General features: G+C 41.8%; 1 protein-coding gene across 5 annotated transcripts in view; it reads left to right on the plus strand.

Moving 5' to 3' along the window:
• The window catches only part of CAST (calpastatin), a 134,095-nt gene that overhangs the window by 92,289 nt on the left and 23,904 nt on the right, over positions 1 to 17,902 (plus strand). For all 5 annotated transcript variants that reach the window (XM_037153840.2, XM_037153841.2, XM_037153842.2 and 2 more), the window contains 9 exons: positions 2,669 to 2,752; positions 3,714 to 3,761; positions 5,005 to 5,100; positions 6,746 to 6,841; positions 10,951 to 11,049; positions 11,560 to 11,643; positions 14,047 to 14,097; positions 14,264 to 14,335; positions 15,519 to 15,617. In XM_037153840.2, the coding sequence (XP_037009735.2) occupies positions 2,669 to 2,752; positions 3,714 to 3,761; positions 5,005 to 5,100; positions 6,746 to 6,841; positions 10,951 to 11,049; positions 11,560 to 11,643; positions 14,047 to 14,097; positions 14,264 to 14,335; positions 15,519 to 15,617 (729 nt within the window). The remainder of the gene's footprint in view (positions 1 to 2,668; positions 2,753 to 3,713; positions 3,762 to 5,004; positions 5,101 to 6,745; positions 6,842 to 10,950; positions 11,050 to 11,559; positions 11,644 to 14,046; positions 14,098 to 14,263; positions 14,336 to 15,518; positions 15,618 to 17,902) is intronic.

Below are 17,902 nucleotides of genomic sequence, written 5' to 3' on the forward strand. Positions count from 1 at the left end.
CAGCAACAATTACCCTGTAACTGAAGCTGCTGCATGTTGAGAACCTGATGCTGGGGAGTTATTGTCCCCACACGTAACAGGATCTTCACAAGCGTAAGCCAAAGCAGGCTTGTATTTGGTGGAACAGAGGTGTAATATTAAGTTACAAATTTTTAAAGAATATTTAAACAGAGTCCTCTGCGCGGAAAGGAGAAGGAAGGAAGAGAGTTGCCCTGGGGACTTTCCAGCTGGGCCACCGGTGTCCTGGGGGGCAGGCGTGTGAGCACAGCCTGGGGACCCCTCAGCGCACAGCCCTATCAGCTCAGCCTGGGGGGCTGGCAGGTGCCGCTGTCACAATGCCTGCCTCTGTGGTCACTTCCTGTTCTGAGTCACTGGGGAAGGTGAGCCTCACCTACTCCCAGCAGCCCTCCCTGAGTCTGGGACCAACCTGAGCAAAATGGGACAGTTTCTATCTTCGACTTTCTTAGAGGGCTTACCAGACGCAGCGTGGCACAACGAGCTTCGTGAGGGCGAACACAAGGGAGCAGGGGAGGCAGTCCTTGTCCTCCAGGACCAAGTAAAGTATGGGGGGAAGGAAATCTGGGGCCTAGTTAAAGAAAAGTATAAATGGCCCCTGGACATGGACAACAGGATGGGGATCAACTGTGGGGGCAGGGGTGGGCAAGGCATGAGTGAGCAACAGGGAAAATTGGGACAACTGTAATAGAACGATTAAAACACAACACTAGATGCACTTCCATAGAGCACCCAGATAGAAGCCCGTCTAAAGGAAAGAGGGGTCCTGGGGGGACCCAGGAGGGATGATATGAGAGCGAGTTGAGCTGTGGTTGTGGGGCAGTGAGCCAATTGTACTTTCACTTTGGGCTTTTTACAGATGATTAGGGTGGTTTCATAAGACAGTAATTTAGGGAGGAAGCTATAAACATAAATCCCAGGACACAAAGAGGCTTAGAGTGACTAAAATCAGATGTAGAAAATATTAAATAAGTGATTAAGTTGAATTTTTACTATGTGATGGTGAATCATTACTTCCTGGATGGTCTGATGCTGTGACAAGGCTCACGAAGGGCATTTTCTGTAGGAGTTCACAACCACTCCAGTACCTTCCATGGCAGAGAAAAAACTACATAACGCTTCAGAGAAGGGGTCACTTTCATAAGATATCATAACATAAAATAACATTTATTCTGATACCTCATTAGTAATCTTCACCATTTCTATGTGTGGTTATCTAGTCTATTTCAATTCAGCAGGTATTTCCCGGATATTTCCTTCCAATGCCTACAGGTGGGACGAGGTGGGGGGAGGCCAGCTTGCTTGCCCATCACTCCCCTTTTGCTGTGGATGGTGATGGAGGGGCCAGAGGCCACACTCAGGCAAGCTTCACTCATGGCCCAGTTCCTAACCAGCTATGGACTGGTACCAGTTCTCTGCCTGATTTAAAGTATATAAAGATCAAAAGGAATAGAAAGGATCCAGCTGTGCATGTGATCTTTGTTGTGAGCAGGACTGAGTGGAATGGGGAGGACAGTCTTATCAGACAGGTGACCTTGACTTTCATGCAGGCTGGTTTATAGGCAGAGACCTCACAAGTCCATGAACTGAGAAGTTCTACTGCACAATAGGGCCCTCTCTCTATCTGCAATAGAATATAACTGGAAATGTTTGGGGTGGAAAGGAAAAGCTTTTATCCCTTATTGAGAGGGGTTATTCTATAGAACAGTAAAACTGCAATTCCAAAGCCTAGAAGAGTGCCTGGTTCATTAAAGTGCTTAATAAATATTTAAAAAATAATTGGTTAATTAAGCTTTCAGTGGAGAACTACAGTCTTAGACTGAGATGTAGGTGGAGCGGGGGGTTGAGCTGGAATTTGCCAAGTGGCACCCGCCTGCCCTTTGTGCCCAGGAGCTCCTTGGACTGGAATTTAAATCTATGCCTTGATATAGGTACAAATTGTTACCTATCATGGAACTTCACATTACTCAGCAGTTGTTTAAAATGCAAATGTTATATCTTAGGAGCAAGTTCTGTATTATAGAACTACCATGCACCTTTATTTTTAATGGAGTTTGCTGTTCATGGGTCATGAATCCAGTGAAGTCCTGGTGTCATTGGAGGGAGTCCGTGTACTAATAGAAGAGGTAAAGCCAGTTGTCCATGGATCAGCCAAGACGTGCGATGGGCTGCTGTCCTGTTTCTGGACTGTGGTCACCACTGAGGACACGGAGTTTTCTCCCCTGGAGATAACTGCCTCATTGAATAAAAAAGATGGAAGCTGTTAAAGTAGTTGCAGCTAACTTCTGCACTGTGCTTAACTGTCTCAGAGGATATTTTACTTACTTTCCTCTGGTGATCCTTACAAGTCAGTAGCTAGGTAAGGATTACAGCAGTACGGCCCCATTGTATAGCTGAAGAAACTGAGCAAAGGGAAAACCAAGGTTATATAGCACCTTCCCAGGGGGCCTGGCTGTGCTGTTTTTCCTCAGTCACCCCCCTTGCTACCTTCCTCAAAGCCACTTCCTGTGGCCTCTGCCTTGTAGTTGACAAGCCCGTACAGACACTTTTATCTGATTTGATCTTCTCTACAACACCCATGTAATACATAAAGTAACACCATCTTATTTTACATGTATTACCAAATGTTTTTTTTTCTCTCCACTTTCATCAGGCAAAAGCCAAAGAAGAGAAACTAAAGAAGTGTGGTGAAGATGACGAAACAGTCCCATCAGAGTACAGATTAAAACCTGCCACGGTACGTTGTTAGCCTTGGTGCGTAACAGCAGTGCCCACTTCTGGCTTTCTGACGTGCTTTGGGCGTCTGTCCCCATTAAGGACATGTCTGTTCTGGTGCACATGCCCCCTCCGAAAACCCTGAATGCTCTCTTCTCTGCTCTCTACAGTTGAACCCTTTAAGGAGTAGTTTCCTAAGTTGTGATCATATCTTTATTAAAATTCCCACAAATTCAAGTGTTTCTACTATAAACAATGCTTGACATAGACTCTTAACCTTAAAGTAGAAGGAACAATTTAGGAATAATTTTTTTCTCTACCTGCCGTGTGGATAAAAGCACCGTAGCTCCAAGTGGTAGATATAAACGTACAGCTGTTTGTCAATTCCTCAGTTGAAGTTTTGTTGGTTTTGGTTTGAGGTGAGTTAAGGATGGTGGATTAACTCTTATAATTATACCTGTAATTTATCTTTGATGTAACACACATAAACTTATGACAGAATATAGTGTGATTTTCATAAATTCATAGATGGAAAGTTTTTCATTTTTAGAAATATTCTAAGTTGTGAAACCTCATATCCAAAAAAAAAAGCCCCAAATAAAATAGTATTTTGGAAATAATATCTAGCTCTTTAACTGGGTTGGAGAATTAGGGCTTTAAAAAAACCTTTCATTAATGTCGATGCACATTTCTTGCTAAAGATATTTTAAAATTCTATTTGTCTATCAAATAGATGAAATTTTTTAAGCAACTTTTAAAGAAAGTAAACGTGCATTATATTTGATATTTGGTCTCTTGATTTTTACATCTCAAATCTTTATTCTGATACTGTATAAAAGATAAATCTGAAATGAAAATTCACTTAAATATAAGGAAAAAAATGCTCTCCTCTCATATCCTGGAATTCTCCAAGACAAGCTTAATGGGACTTGAAAGCAAAATTTTCTATTTCATTTTCAATGAATTTTCTATTTCGTTTACAGGATAAAGATGGAAAACCACTACTGCCAGAGCCTGAAAAAAAATCAAAGGTTGGGAGACGAATTTTTTCTGGATACTTTAAAACAATAGAACTGTGAAGTACAGATAATTTTGACAGACAGGGTTTCACCATGGAGACTGGACCCAGCACCCTGGTACTAAGGAGAGGGAACTTCTGGTAGCAGCACAGGGCTCAGAGCCGTGACTCCTTTTCACATACTTTAATTATTTTCCCCATGGATTAACACCAGCCTGTTATAAATTTCTAGGTGACATTTGCTGAACATTAGGAACTAATGTCAAGTGGGCCCTTCAATTAGATTGTTAACACTGAGCACTTGATTCTAATTACAGCAGCAAATACTCTAGTGACCCTACCCTGCCCTGCACACGCTGGTGTCCACCAGGGCGGCTACCTACCGTGATAATACTGAGCCCCATTTATCAGTCATTCACCATGTTCCTGACACTGCACTAAATGCCTTTCCTATGCTATTTTTTGAGTCCTCACTGAATGAGGAAGGTGCCATTATTCCCATTTTACAGGTGAGGAAACTGAGATACACAAAGATTATATAAATAGCCTAAGGTCACACAGCTAAGAAATAGCAAGGCCAAGACTCCAAATTCAGGCTGCCTGACACTGGGGCCCAGCTTCGGAGACCCGTATCATTCTGTCATGGATTACTGTTATTAGTCAAAATCTAATGACATGCCCCAAACAAATACTCGACCTCACCAGAAGGAAGCAGGGATAACAAATTTCCTGCCCAAACCCCACATAGTCATAGGAGAGTAGGACATGATCTGTCCTTCCTCTGACTTATTCAGAAGGGAAGCCATTAGGAAGTAAAAAAGTGACCACAAAAGAAATACACCTTCATTGGAAAGAACGGGCAGTTTTATTTGAACAAAATTACTTTGTAATTGAAGTGTCGGGAAAACTCTAAATAAAACATTAACATTTTTGTGGTACTGAGGTGTTCAATGTTCCTTACTTGTTGCACAACATTTATATCTTGATAAATGAAGTGCCCTGTATTAATTAGCTTTTTTAGACCCTAAAGTGTAGGGATGGACAAAAGTAGGTTTACAGTGGTTTGCATGGAAAATAGTTCAATGATTAATAAATCATAAACAAGAATAAACTTTGTGTTTCGCATACTCACATACTACTTTTGCCTCACCCTCCATGGCCAAATATACGTTAACCAGAAAAAATTCTTTAGGAAAACTTATTTAACAAAGTAAAAAATGGTCACTTCATAATGTACAATGTCTCTTATATTTCAGCCCTTGAGTGAATCTGAACTCATTGATGAGCTGTCAGAAGATTTTAACCAGGCCAAACGTAAAGAAAAACAATCCAAGCCAACTGAAAAAACAGAAGTATGTTTCTAAAATTCAGTCTCTGGTTTTGCTTGTTTTTTAATGTTTTTCTATAATCTTAAAAATGTGAGACCAACAGTATTTCAGCATGAAGTGATTGACAAAAAGGCCATTTTGCCACCTTTTTCTACATGCAGAGTTTGTTTTGCCTCTTTCTGAATGTGCTTTCTTTCCCAAGCCTACCCGACTTTCTTGCCATTTAAATCCTGTAATTACTCTGTCAGGAAAGCATCCACCCCCGTGCTTTCCTTCCTATTCCTGCCTCTGCAACTGACGTCCTTCAAGTTGTCATCACTCTCCTCCAGGTGGCAATGGCCTCTGTCTTCAGTCTCCTTCCGGTCCATCCCGTATGTCCACCAGAATTACTCTTTCCCCAACAGGCTTGTAGTCACATCATTCCCCTGCTCCAGTCCTCAGGAGCTTCCCATTCTCACAAAAGTAAAGTTTCTGCTAATGCGTTCTGGTCTGAGCTTCCTTTTCTGCCAAGGTGCGTCCCACGTCCCTAAACTATGCCATTAAGTGTGTGTGTCTCTGTGGCATTTCTCATAATGGTTCCTCCTGTCTGGAGTAACCTCTCTTCCTAATTTTAGATCAACTGAGATCTTAGTCATCCCTTTAAGGCTGTGCTAAAATATGGCCTTTGTCTGCTCGAACCTGACCAGCCTTGCAAATCTTATGAAGCAGAGTGTAATGTGTCGGGGGGGGGGGGGGGCTGTCGTTCTTTCTTTATATGTCCCTGTTAAGGCATTTGTTGCACACAAGTTTGTAGCTCTTGATCCTTCTTTACGTCTTATAGTTATACATAGTTTTAAATAGTAAGTTTTTTGAAAGAAGAAATTGCATCCTATTATCATCTGCAGAACACATTGCATATCATGTAAACTTCCATAAATGCCTAGATTTAAACTGCTTATTTGAAATTACACCTTGTGATAAAATAAGATAGTACTTTAGCATTCACCAGGATCACTGAGGGTTTGTTCAAACAGATTGCTGTGCCCTGCCCCCAGAATTTCAGATTTAGTGTGTTGCGTGGGGGCCCAAGAATGTGCATTGCTGGACAAGTCATCTGGTATTGCGGAGACTCCTGGCCAAGGGACCGCACTGCGAGAACTCCTGGGACAGGGTTACTGCTATGCATTTGTACATAGCTTTGTATTTATAGTGTACATGGTGCTTTTCAATATAAAAGTGATATCTTGATAGAAAATATTATATCACATTATGTAATTAATATATTATTATATGATGATTAATAATAAGAAATAAAACAATAATAGTTTCTAAAATGTATTGAGTTTACTCTTTCCAGGAACCATGCAAAACACTTCACGTGTTAGCCCATTAGAGCCCCATAGCACCCTTGAGATGTAGCTGCTACTAGTGTCCTCGTTTTTCAGATGTAGAAACTGAGTCTCGGAGAGGTTAAGTACCTGCCTAAGGTAAGAGGTAAAACAAAGTTGGCATAATGGTGGCTGAAGGGTTTTAGCCTGCCTTGACTTGTTTACTATTCAGCAACCGTAGGCATCCGAGAAAATCAGGCTCACAGCATACAGTACAACAGTGTATTGTTCATTCATCGTCGTTCAGTGTTCCTAACCAGATAGTTTGGAAAATTCTTGATTGTACCTGCTTCTCTCCACAGGACTCTCGGGCGGCCACCCCAGCTGCTGGGGCAGAGGCAGTGCCTCGGGCCTCCATGTGCAGTATACAGTCAGCACCTCCCAAGCCTGCGCCCTCGGTGAGAGCATTGAGAATGTCCCAGAAGAGTGACGTTCTCCCTCCTGAGCATTTTCTGCCCTGTGCACTGACATGTTATTTTAGTTTGTCAAAACAATAAGATCATTTAGCAGTAGCATCTACTATTTGGGGCTTCAGGATATGCTAGAAACTCAGGCTATATTTGATTTTTTTTATCCTCACCTGAGGACATGCTTACTGATTTTAGAGAGAGGGGAAGGGAGGGAGAGAGGGAGGGAGGGAGGGTGAGAAACATCAATGTGAGAAAGAAATATTGATCAGTTGCCTCTTGTAGGTGCCCCAGTCAGGGACCAAACCCACAACCTAGGCCTGTGTCCTGACCGGGAATTGAACCCACAGCCTTTCGGTTTACGGTACCATACTCCAGCCGACTGAGCCACATTGGCAGGGTTATATTTAAAGTTTCAATTACTTAAATCACTACAAGTTCTGTTTTTCTTTCACCTTCTGAAATTCTTTCTAGTTCCTCAGCTACTGAGAATAATCATGCTTTTTTGCATTCCTATATTTTCAAGCTTATTTGGAATTCCACAAACAGCCTGATATTACTTTTTCCTGACTCTCCTGGTGGAAAAATCTGCACCAATATCATCATGACCCACCCCACTCCTACCTGAAGGGACAATGGGTGGACTTAACTCCTTTCTTCAGTTCTTGCCTCTTTATCATCTTCTATCTTTTGGATGAAGTATGATATTTAACTAGTTGAATCTTTGCTTCTTTTTGAATTTGTTAGCCGATAGACTCTGACCTGGAGAATTACATCAGTGCAATATGCTCATTAATCCAGACTTGGTGGCTGTGAACTCTGAATAGCTATCTCGTTCTAGATGCTTTACAGTGTCTTTTAATTACATTTTCACAGGGACACAGTAAAATTTAATTATCTCTCCATGATAGATGAGGGAAATTAACGTCTAAGTTGACCTTGAACAATTCACTTAACCTGTCAGGGCCTCTGCTGAAATGAGAATAGGGCTCCTGCCGTCAGCTGTCTTCAAGTCCAGTGTGGATGTGGGTCATGTCTCAAGCTCACAGCGCAACCTGAGCACTCGGATGAAGAAGGGCCTGTGGGTGCCTCATTCTCCGGGGAGAGTTAGGAAAGGCTTCTGGGGAGTGGGCAGGATCACACTGAGAGGAGAGTAGGGCTGATTTGATGGGGACACCAGGGAACCGAGGAAAGGCCCAGCACGCAGGTGGGAGGCACTCGGTATAGGTGGGGTGAGTGCGTTTAGTGGTTCGAGAAGACGGCCTTGAAGAAGGTGTAGGACGAGTATCCTGGTGCCCTGAAGTGGCTGCTTCCTGCCAAGGAAGTCCTGATGCCAACTGCAGACCCCCTCGACGTCCAGGGCCTCCCCCTGCCTCACATAGGACTTGACCCCCTTTCTTTGAGGTTTCAGGGTACTCTCTAGAAACCTTTGCGTCGTGGGAGCCAGGTCATGGGGGAAAGACCAGGGGAGGAGAGAACCGGTGAAGAGACTGGTGTAGGAACAGAGCCAGAGATTGAGAAGAAAGAGGTGATGGCCAGCAGTCCAGGGCAGAACTCGTGACTTCTGACACCAAGTGTGTCGGCCAGGGCCTCAGAGGACTCGGACGGTTCCTTTCCAGCTTTACCCTGATGTGGAGTCGAGCATTGGGTATTTAGTGGACAGGAAAAAACAGAGCTCTTGTTTTTCCATTGTCTGACCTCCTTTCCTCTGTGCCACCTCTGTGTCACCAGCTGTGGTTACCACGGTTGCCAAGATTACAGCCACTGAGGTCAGTTGGCATTTCTGGGATTGTGACGTCCTGGGAAACCAGAGAGAGTAGCTGCAGGGTGTGGTAAAGGTCAGAGGACTCGATAAAGCTCGAGGATGAGTGAGCCAAAGGTACAAAGACCAGAGGCAGGAGGTGTGCCCTGTGGAGTTGTTGTTTGTGTAAAAAGAAAGTTTATTCAGAAAATTCAGAGATCCCAGTTCTAGTTCTGAATCTGACGATGGGAAATACTATAGAAATAGAAGTTTTAGTCCTTAGTCCTGTTTCCAGATTACTTAGTTCTTAAGACTGCTGCTGCTTCCCTGAGCTCTTCTAACAATTTCACTTACTTATTTTACATTAAATTTATCGGAGGGACATTGGTTAATAAAATTATATAGGTTTTAATAAAAGTATAGAATTCTTCGATACATGATCTGCATATTACTTTGTGTGTTTACCACCCAAAGTCAAATCTTCTTCCATCACCGTATATTTGACCCCCTTTTACCCTTCACTAATCCCAACCCCTTCCTTCTGGCAACCACCAAACCACTGTCCAAATTCTCTGTTTTTCTGATTAGTTCATTTGTCGCTTTCAGTTTAATATCTCACACATGAGTGAAATCTTGTGGTTCTTGACTTTTTCTGTCTGACTTACTTCACTGTGCATGATATCCATCCATGTCGTTGCAAATGGAAGTGTTTCATCTTTTCTTTATGGAAGAAAAGCACTTATTTCTTAAGCTGAACAGCACAGGCATGGGAAGCAGTGGTGTCCAAAGATTCTACAGCAGAGAGCAGGAGAAAGCGGGAGAGGAGTGTGAGCAGGTGTCTGGGATCAAGCAGCAGCTCATTGCTTGGCTAAGATTTGGAGGCCACTGCAACTGTTGCAATTTAGATATAATGCCAGACAAATTAGATGTATCAGTGATTTTTGTTGCTCTTGGAATAAAATCTATGCAGCATCCAACCACTAGATGGTGATAAATCACTTTCCTCCCAGGCTCCCTTTCCTCTGTGCTGATTATTTCCTTTTGTGGTGGCAGCTTAGCAGTTTATTTGGAGCAGTTTATTTGGAATGATGGCCAAGCTGTAAAAGAGAAAGAGACTTTCACTCTACAATCCCAATATATATTCATTAGTACTTTTATGATAAGAATAAACTTTGAGACTATTTAGGGACTTGCACATTTTTGACCAACAGTAGGAATTGCATTGATATCACAACCTAGTCCCCACACAATAGAAACAAGTTTAGTTAATGGTACTTATCTTTGTTATGTAAGATGTGTTGTTTTCTAGTCTAGTCTTCCAGTAAAAAAAAAAAAAAAAAGTCCTGGCCCTGAACTGTGAGTTGATTTTATGAGCCACTAATATGTGGATCATGACCTGTGGTTTGGAAGGAGCCAGGTCTATTTCTTTTAGCCCCAAAGATAGCTTCTCCTTTGTTTTCCCTTTATACCATTTGTGCTCTGTGTCCATCCATTTTCTTTTTAAATACCCTCATGGCCAGAGCTCACTGACCGCATCTCAGAGAGAGCACCTTTCATTTGGAACAGCCAGGCGACGGGCTGTCATTGTGCACACAGGTCAGTCAGTCACCGGCGTCCACCCCATCAGTGTGAATCCACGTTGACCAGGAGAAGCAGCTGGAGAACGCAGGCCCCTGCGCCTCTCAGCAGGGGCTCAGCAGGGGCCACCTCCTCTGGGTGCCAGGCCGTTTCACAGAACATGGAGAAGAATGTCCTCTTCAGGGCTTTTCTGCAAATCTAACCTTGTGCCCCTGAGGAACCATCATCAGAAAATCGCTTCTCTCTGCTTTCCTGGCTGTCACATTCTTGGTCTCACGCCCTTTCCACCATCTTCCTCATATCCAAGCTGAAGCAGCGGTTAGATCTTATTTCTCAGTGTCAGTATATCAGTCACACGCACTTAATGCTTGATACAAGAAACTTGCTCTCAGTTTTAACATTTTAGGTTTTTTAAACATAGATTGTAATTCAGTTGATAATTCAAATTATTAAAAGGTAACATGTGCTTCTTATTGAGGCCTGATATAAAGATGTGCTCTTCTAACTTGTTTGAGGTAGTCTCTCTAAAAGGAGGCATTGGCCCTGGCCAGGTAGCTCAGTGGGTTACAGTGTTGTCCCAATACATCAAGGTTCTGGGTTGGATCCCCGGTCAGAGCACATATAAGAATCAACCAATAGATGCATAAATACGTGAAACAACAAATCAGGGTGTCTCCTTCCCCACCCCTTCCCCCTCTCTCTCAAATCAGTAAATTTTTAAAAAGTGTGAAAGGAGCTGTTAGCCACCTACTCAGTGGACCCCCTGGTGTGCTCTGAGCAGGGCCTGGTGCCGGACGATGCCGTGGAAGCCTTGGCTGGTAGCCTGGGAAAACGGGAAGCAGATCCAGAAGAGGGAAAGCCTGTGGAGGACAAAGTCAAGGTAATGGCAGCTCAGATACTTCTGGAAAGTAACGCTCATTGCTCACGCTCAGTCCCCAAACAAGTTAGTGGTGTTTTTAAAAATATGTCCCACGACACCACATGACCAGCTGGCTTTCTCTGTCGCTGTGCGTACCTGTTTACTAAGCTCAGCCTGAGGGAGTGAGCGTCTGTGTTTGAGTGCGGCATGGATGACAGCACGCACATAGCAGAGCTCTGAGGCTCACCTCGTCCACCTGCATCCCTGCTGCGGAGGACTCAGGAGGGAAGTGGCAGTTGCCTACTGCTCCTCAGGACTTCCTGTAGCCGCGCAGGCTTACTGGTGGGGTCCGAGCCTGCCAAACTAGGACACAGTGCTGAAGGGTAAGGGGCTGTAGGTTTTCAGTGCCTCTGGTCACATATATGTTCTAACCTAATGACAGATACATTTACCTCAACTTTAGTGGTTCAGGCATCCACTCTATGGAGGAAAGAGGTATTAAACACTGAAAATGGTATAACTTACGTTTAGGAGAAGGCCAAAGAAGAGGATCGTGAAAAGCTTGGTGAAAAAGAAGAAACGATTCCTCCTGACTATAGATTAGAAGAAGTCAAGGTAAACAGGCTGGGGTGTTTTTCTACTTGACTGTAATCCATACTGAGTTCTACATACATAAAGAAAGGACCTGGGCACAAACCGAGAATGTAAAGATCTTCTTTCTTAATATTTCAAACACCAAATAGTGCTAGTCCACTGATGTCCAGTTAGTGTACTGGATATGAAGCTAGAATATTCCTAACTGGCCTTTGACTCCTCCCCGAAGTGAAAGAAACCTATCGTCTAAGCTACCTAACTTTTCCTGTCTATTGCAATACCAGAAATAAGAAAACTTAGAAAACCTTTATAGAGATAGGAAAAGGAAAATGAAGAACAATTTTTTCCTATGAGGAAAAATGTGCAACTTTTAGATATGAAGAAAAACTAAGAGTACCTACCATATTCTGTATTTCGAATGTACAGATTGTTCCAAACAAGTGACACAGGGGAGACCCTGTTATGACTCTTTAAGTGCAGCCACCTGAACAGGGGCAGAGGCGTGGACAATAAAACAGGTGTCAGCTGTCTTCACAACGCATGCTCATTTCTCTGATATTCAACTCAACTTCATTAACGATTCGGGAAAATCAAACTGATGCTCCTCCTACTCATCCATGCACACTAGTCCATTTGTCTGGCAAGGACGGGAATTCTGTGGAGCACTCCCAGATGAAAAGTTTACTGTTCTGCTTGCTTCTGCATTTCACAGTTCAGTTGAAAACATGGCATTTCTAATTCAGGCTCATGCGTGTGCTGTCGCCAGGCTTTCAGAGAGCTTCTTATGGGCCACACGTCTGCCCCTACTCACCCCCGCCCCATTTCATAAAGGGAGGTAACTCTCTTCCTAGTAGGAATCGGTTGCTTCCTCTCTCCCTTTGCTGACTTTTAGTAGCAGTTATTAAGGAAAAACTGCGTGGCTTTCCCTGACTACTTTATTCCGTGGTGGTTTCATCCACTCTGAACTTGTTGACTTCACACATTATTTATTTAGCATTTTCAAGGGGGATGGCTCAATCAATTTTTTAAAAATCCTATACTGTTATTTATCAGCTATGCTCACATCAGGCCTCTTCAGTGAGATTCAGCTCCCTGGGGGTGGCCCACAAGGCCCCCCTTGCAGACACCGGGTGACTTCAGCCTGAGCGAGGAGCAGATGTGCCCCTGCTGGTCCTGTGTATCACCTGGGAAATTTGCTGCCTTTGTAGCTAAAAGGGATATCCATATTTTATGGTTCAAGATAGGATGCACACCAAACAGCCATTGTTGTGTTGGCTGTTGTCATTTTTAAAATCTGACGATCTAAGGGAAAAGAGGTCAGTTCCCCAGACTAATAGTAAGATATTGCATATTTAAAAAATTCTTGTTGCACACGGGTTGGAAATGAAAATTGCTGCTCTAAACCATTTCACCTCTTCACATTTTAAATAAACCAAACAAAAGTCACCTGACCAGTTTATCAGGAGAAATAAATACATATTTCACATTTATATAGTAAGTTATATATTTATATATATCTATATAGTATTTATTATATACACTATTACCATATATTCTATATATATATGTAAATATATATATATATGGCTTTGCACTTATTTATTTTTTTATATGTGGATAAATGGGATTTACCATTTACTTATAAATTTTTGACTACAGAGTCACAACAACTTCATTGATTCTGTTACTCAGAACTGGCACTTAGAGTCATTAGCAGCTTGGCATCATCTCAGCCATAAGTTTCAGAGCATCCCACCCACAGGACGAGCTTTCTGAAGGCAGGGACTTTGCCCCAGTTTCTGTGGTGTGCCTAATGTTCGCTGAGGGCTTGGGCACAGAATCAGTACATATTAATCGGACATGTTGCCTATAATGTTGTGTATTATATACACACACCATACAGTTAGCCAGCTTTTTCCAAGCAACTTCTGCAAAGCTGCCACCCCCCAGGCTTGCCCTGGGCTCCCACAGTGTCCGGCCAGTGCCCCCCGACACAGCTTCCCGTGCCACACTGCTGAGCGGTTCACATGTTTTTGTCTGGTACTAGTAAGTGGCCTTCTGAGGTCACAAGCCATGCCCAGTGGGGAGACCTTTGCCTAAGGAATGCCTGTTATATGTCAGCTGTTTGTCAACATGAACTAATTAGGGCCTATTCTCTGGGGAGAGAATCTATTTTTTTTTCTTTTTTAAAGAAATACTAGAGGAAGGACAGAGGAGGGGAGAAAATCAATTATGTTGCTTTTGTGCATCCCCCGGGGGACCCAGGCATGTGCCCTGACTGGGAATCGAAGAGAATCTATTTTTTGAAACAATCTAACTGACAACATACATCAACATCATGTATAACCTGATAATATTTACAAGGGTTCATGCTTAGGATATATGTGAAATGACCCAATGCCGTATTTTTCTCTTCCTGGACAGGACAAAGATGGAAAACCACTCCTGCCAAAAGAGTCCAAGGAATCACCTCTAGTAAGGCAGCCTGTTTTCCCTGAGTGTGTCTTTCTCATTGGCCCTGACTGTAATTCAGGAAGGGCATAGCTTTCTTTTTAATGAGTTGATCAGCATATGAACAGTGACGTCATTCTGAAGAGGAGGTAAATGAGGTGGTGTTTGACTCATGTCCTGGTTCTTGCAGCCCTTGGATGAAGACGTCCTTCTCGATGCCTTGTCTGAGGACTTCACTGGACCCCCAAGCACTGCATCGCTTGTAAGTCTGAAAGTCCTGGTTTTATTTCCTCACTTTTAGAGTGGCAGAAATAAGTGGAAACTTACGACTTAGAATCTGACTGGGTAGCTGAAGAAACAATCACAAAATTAATAGCCCTCAACCCGCAGTAGCCATTAGAAGTGTGCATCATCATGAAGTATCGTTCCAGCACAGCGAATATTTTCAACAGTGTAACTGATGAAACCAGGAAGCGTGTATTCCATCAAGTCCACCTATGAAAAGAGAATTTAAAATTGGGTTTGTCTAAAAGTACTTCTTAGATATCTTTACCAGTTGATATTCTGCGGTTTGATCATTTTCCAAATTACCTCTAAGGAAACCTAGCTTCCTGTGGAATAGATAGCCCCTCGAAGGGAATTCTGTTACTAGAAAGCTTGGGAGATGTTGGGATCAGTAAACAGGTTTCTAAACTGTGGGAGTTTTAGGACTTTCTGTATGCAAACATTGTAAGTCTGGGTGTTCCCAAACTTAGGTTCTGCAGAACCTTTCTTCGTGGGGTCTGGGTTATTTAATCCTACGTGGACAATGGCCTGGAAAGTGCATGTCAGTTGAGGAACAGAACAGGTGACAAGTAGAAAAAAAATGATTCCTTGGAGTTGCCTGAAGTTTTTGCTCTCACATTTGTAGATATTATGTGTGCTGTGTATATTAGTAACAGATTAGAAAATATTATGTAACAAGATGTCAACTTATGTAAATAGCAATAGAGGAAATGTTTAGAAAAACAAGACCATGAAGAAATTAAAACCCATACATCTAAAACAGTTTGACCGAATGTCTTAATGGTGACAATTATTTCCAGTCATTTTATAAGTTAATATTTTTATTAAAATAACTAATTAGATATGACTCAACATTCTTCTGAAATATATTTGAAAAATGAATGCATAAAAGTATGAAAAAAAAATGAAAGTTACCTTTCACTCTTTTTAGGGAAGATTAACCTGACTAAACATTGGGCTTTTTTATACAATAATGGTAAAAAAAATACAGTTCTGATTCAAAACTGTCCTGTTTAGTGTAAATGGGATCCATTTGGATCAAGAGAATTAATAATCATACAGCTATATTAAGAGCTTTATTTAAATGATGGCATTGCAGACATAATTTTGTGTATAACATATTAATGAGCCAAATCTCTCCTTCTTATTTTAAACAAAAGCCATTTGAACATGATAAACTTTCAGCTGCCATCTCTGAACTGGTCTCCCAAACCGCAGCTCCAGCCCCCCAATCTTCGGGCCCAACCCCGGCCACTTCGGTAAGCAACGTGTTTCGTAAATGTTTACCTTCGCAGTAACAACAACAAGAAGAAGAAAGAAAACAGGACTCTAACAGGACAAACATTGGGCTTTTTTATACAATAATGGTAAAAAAAATACAGTTCTGATTCAAAACTGTCCTGTTTAGTGTAAATGGAAGCAGACAAAAACTGTTAGGAATACCAGGCACCTTCAGAAGAATTAAGACTAGCAATTTAGGCAGAATACCGAAATGATTATATGAAATAATGTATGTGAAAATATTTACACATAGTCACAAAGCTTAAATTGTTGCTTTATTAGAATTGAAAGTGCAATGTGCATTGTGTATGTATTTGAATTATTAGATTTTTAAAATTTTTTTAAATTTTAGCTTTCCTGATATTTTATTTTCTCCTTCTTTTATTTTTCTTAACACATGCTATAAATACTATCTATTATTTAACCTCAAGATTATTTTATGGAATTGTTTGGTGTTTGAGCTTCTTCTCCCAAATTAACAAATATGTCATGGAAGAGCGTAGTAAAAATTTGTCATTTTCATGCTAGTAATAGAAAAAACTCAGCATCAATATTGTTTTAATTATTCACATGTTCTGAGGCAAGACTGTGGGATCAAAGTTTTGCCAGACTTCCTTGATTAATTTTCTATGCAGCACCAAATGTGAAATTATCGAGGAGACCGTGGCACATCAAAAGATAGAGCTCACCCTAAATCAGACCCCCGTCTTCTACGGTCGTTGTGAAGTGCCTGGTTTGCTAGACGGAGATGAAGTAGCTTTAGTGAAGTCAGCTATGCTTCCTTTGCTTTTGATGTGGCATCAAAGCTTACTTAGTACTGTAGTCAGAGATTCTGAATGAATTTTCATCCTGTTGGGTCAGCCTCAGGAGCATCTGAAAATAGCCAGAGGCACAAATGACAAAGCCCAGACCCGGCTTCGGGCAGCTCCACCATTAGTAGCTGTAATTCCGAGCTCTTAGGAAGCACTTAAAACTGGTAAAATGCTCTGTGTGCGTGACAACCGCGGCGATGAAAGTCCCTGTGCAACAGAAAGGAAGACTCGTTAATGGCCCGGGCTGCCCTTTACACTTTGGTTTTTAATACTCAGGTGAGAGGTTATGCCTGAATTGAAGCCGTTAGTAGCCATCTGCAATCAAAAGGCTTTATTTTTTCTTTTTAGCAAAGTTTCCTGGCTTCATTTTTTTCTGTTTCAGTTATTTTTTATTTTTATTTTTAAGTTGCAGTTTATGTTTATTATTGTTTTGTATTAGTTTCAGGTGCACAGCATAGTGTTCTGACAATCATAGCCTTTACAGAGTGTCCCCTCTGCCATATGTCCAGCACCCACCTGGCACCATACATAGTTATTACCATATTATTGACTGTATTCCTATGCTGTGCTTTACATCCTTGTGACTGTTTTGTAACTACCAATTTGTAGTTACCCATCACCTTTCCAATGTATCCCTTCACTTCTTAATCCCTTCACCTTTTTCGTCCAGTTCCCCAATGCCCCGTCCCTCTGGCAACCATCGGTCTGCTTTGGGCTTCTATGAGGCTGTTTCAATTCTGTTCATTTATTTTGGTCTTTCGATTCCACATATAAGTAAAATCATATGGTTGGTTGTCTTTCTCTGACTGACTCATTTCACAGAGCATAATACCCTTTAGGTCCATCCATACTATTGTAATTGGTAAGATTTTGTTCTTCTACTGGGCACTTGGGTTGTTTTCATGTCTTGGCTATTTTCATAATGCTGCAATGAAACTATGGGTGCATATGTCCTTTTGAATTAATGTTTTGGATTTCTTTTAATATGTACTCAGAAGTGGAATCACTGGGTCGTAAGGCAGGTCCATTTTTAATTTTTTGAGGAACCTCCATACTGTTTTCAGTAGTGGCTGCACCATCTACATTTCCACCAGCATTGCACAAGCATTCACTTTTCCCCTCGTCCTCGCTAGTACTTGTTTGTTGATTTATTGATGATGACATTCTGACAGGTGTAAGAGGATACCTCACTGTAGTTTTAATTTGCATTTCTCTGATGATTAGTGACATCGAGCATCTTTTCATATGCCTATTGGCCATCCATGTGTCTTTTTGGAGAAGTCTCCATTTTTAAATTGCATCGTTTGGGTTTTTTTGGTGTCGACTTGTATGGGTTCTTTATAAATTTTGGATACTAACCCTTTATTGTTGGTGAAATTCGTTCTCCCATTCAGTGTGTTGTCTTTTCCTTTTAGTGGTGGTTCCCTTTGCTGTGCAAAAACTTTTTAGTT

Source organism: Artibeus jamaicensis, unplaced genomic scaffold, assembly GCF_021234435.1.
Source record: "Artibeus jamaicensis isolate MK-2021 breed Jamaican fruit bat unplaced genomic scaffold, CSHL_Jam_final contig_3214, whole genome shotgun sequence".
Classification (NCBI taxonomy): Eukaryota; Metazoa; Chordata; class Mammalia; order Chiroptera; family Phyllostomidae; genus Artibeus; species Artibeus jamaicensis.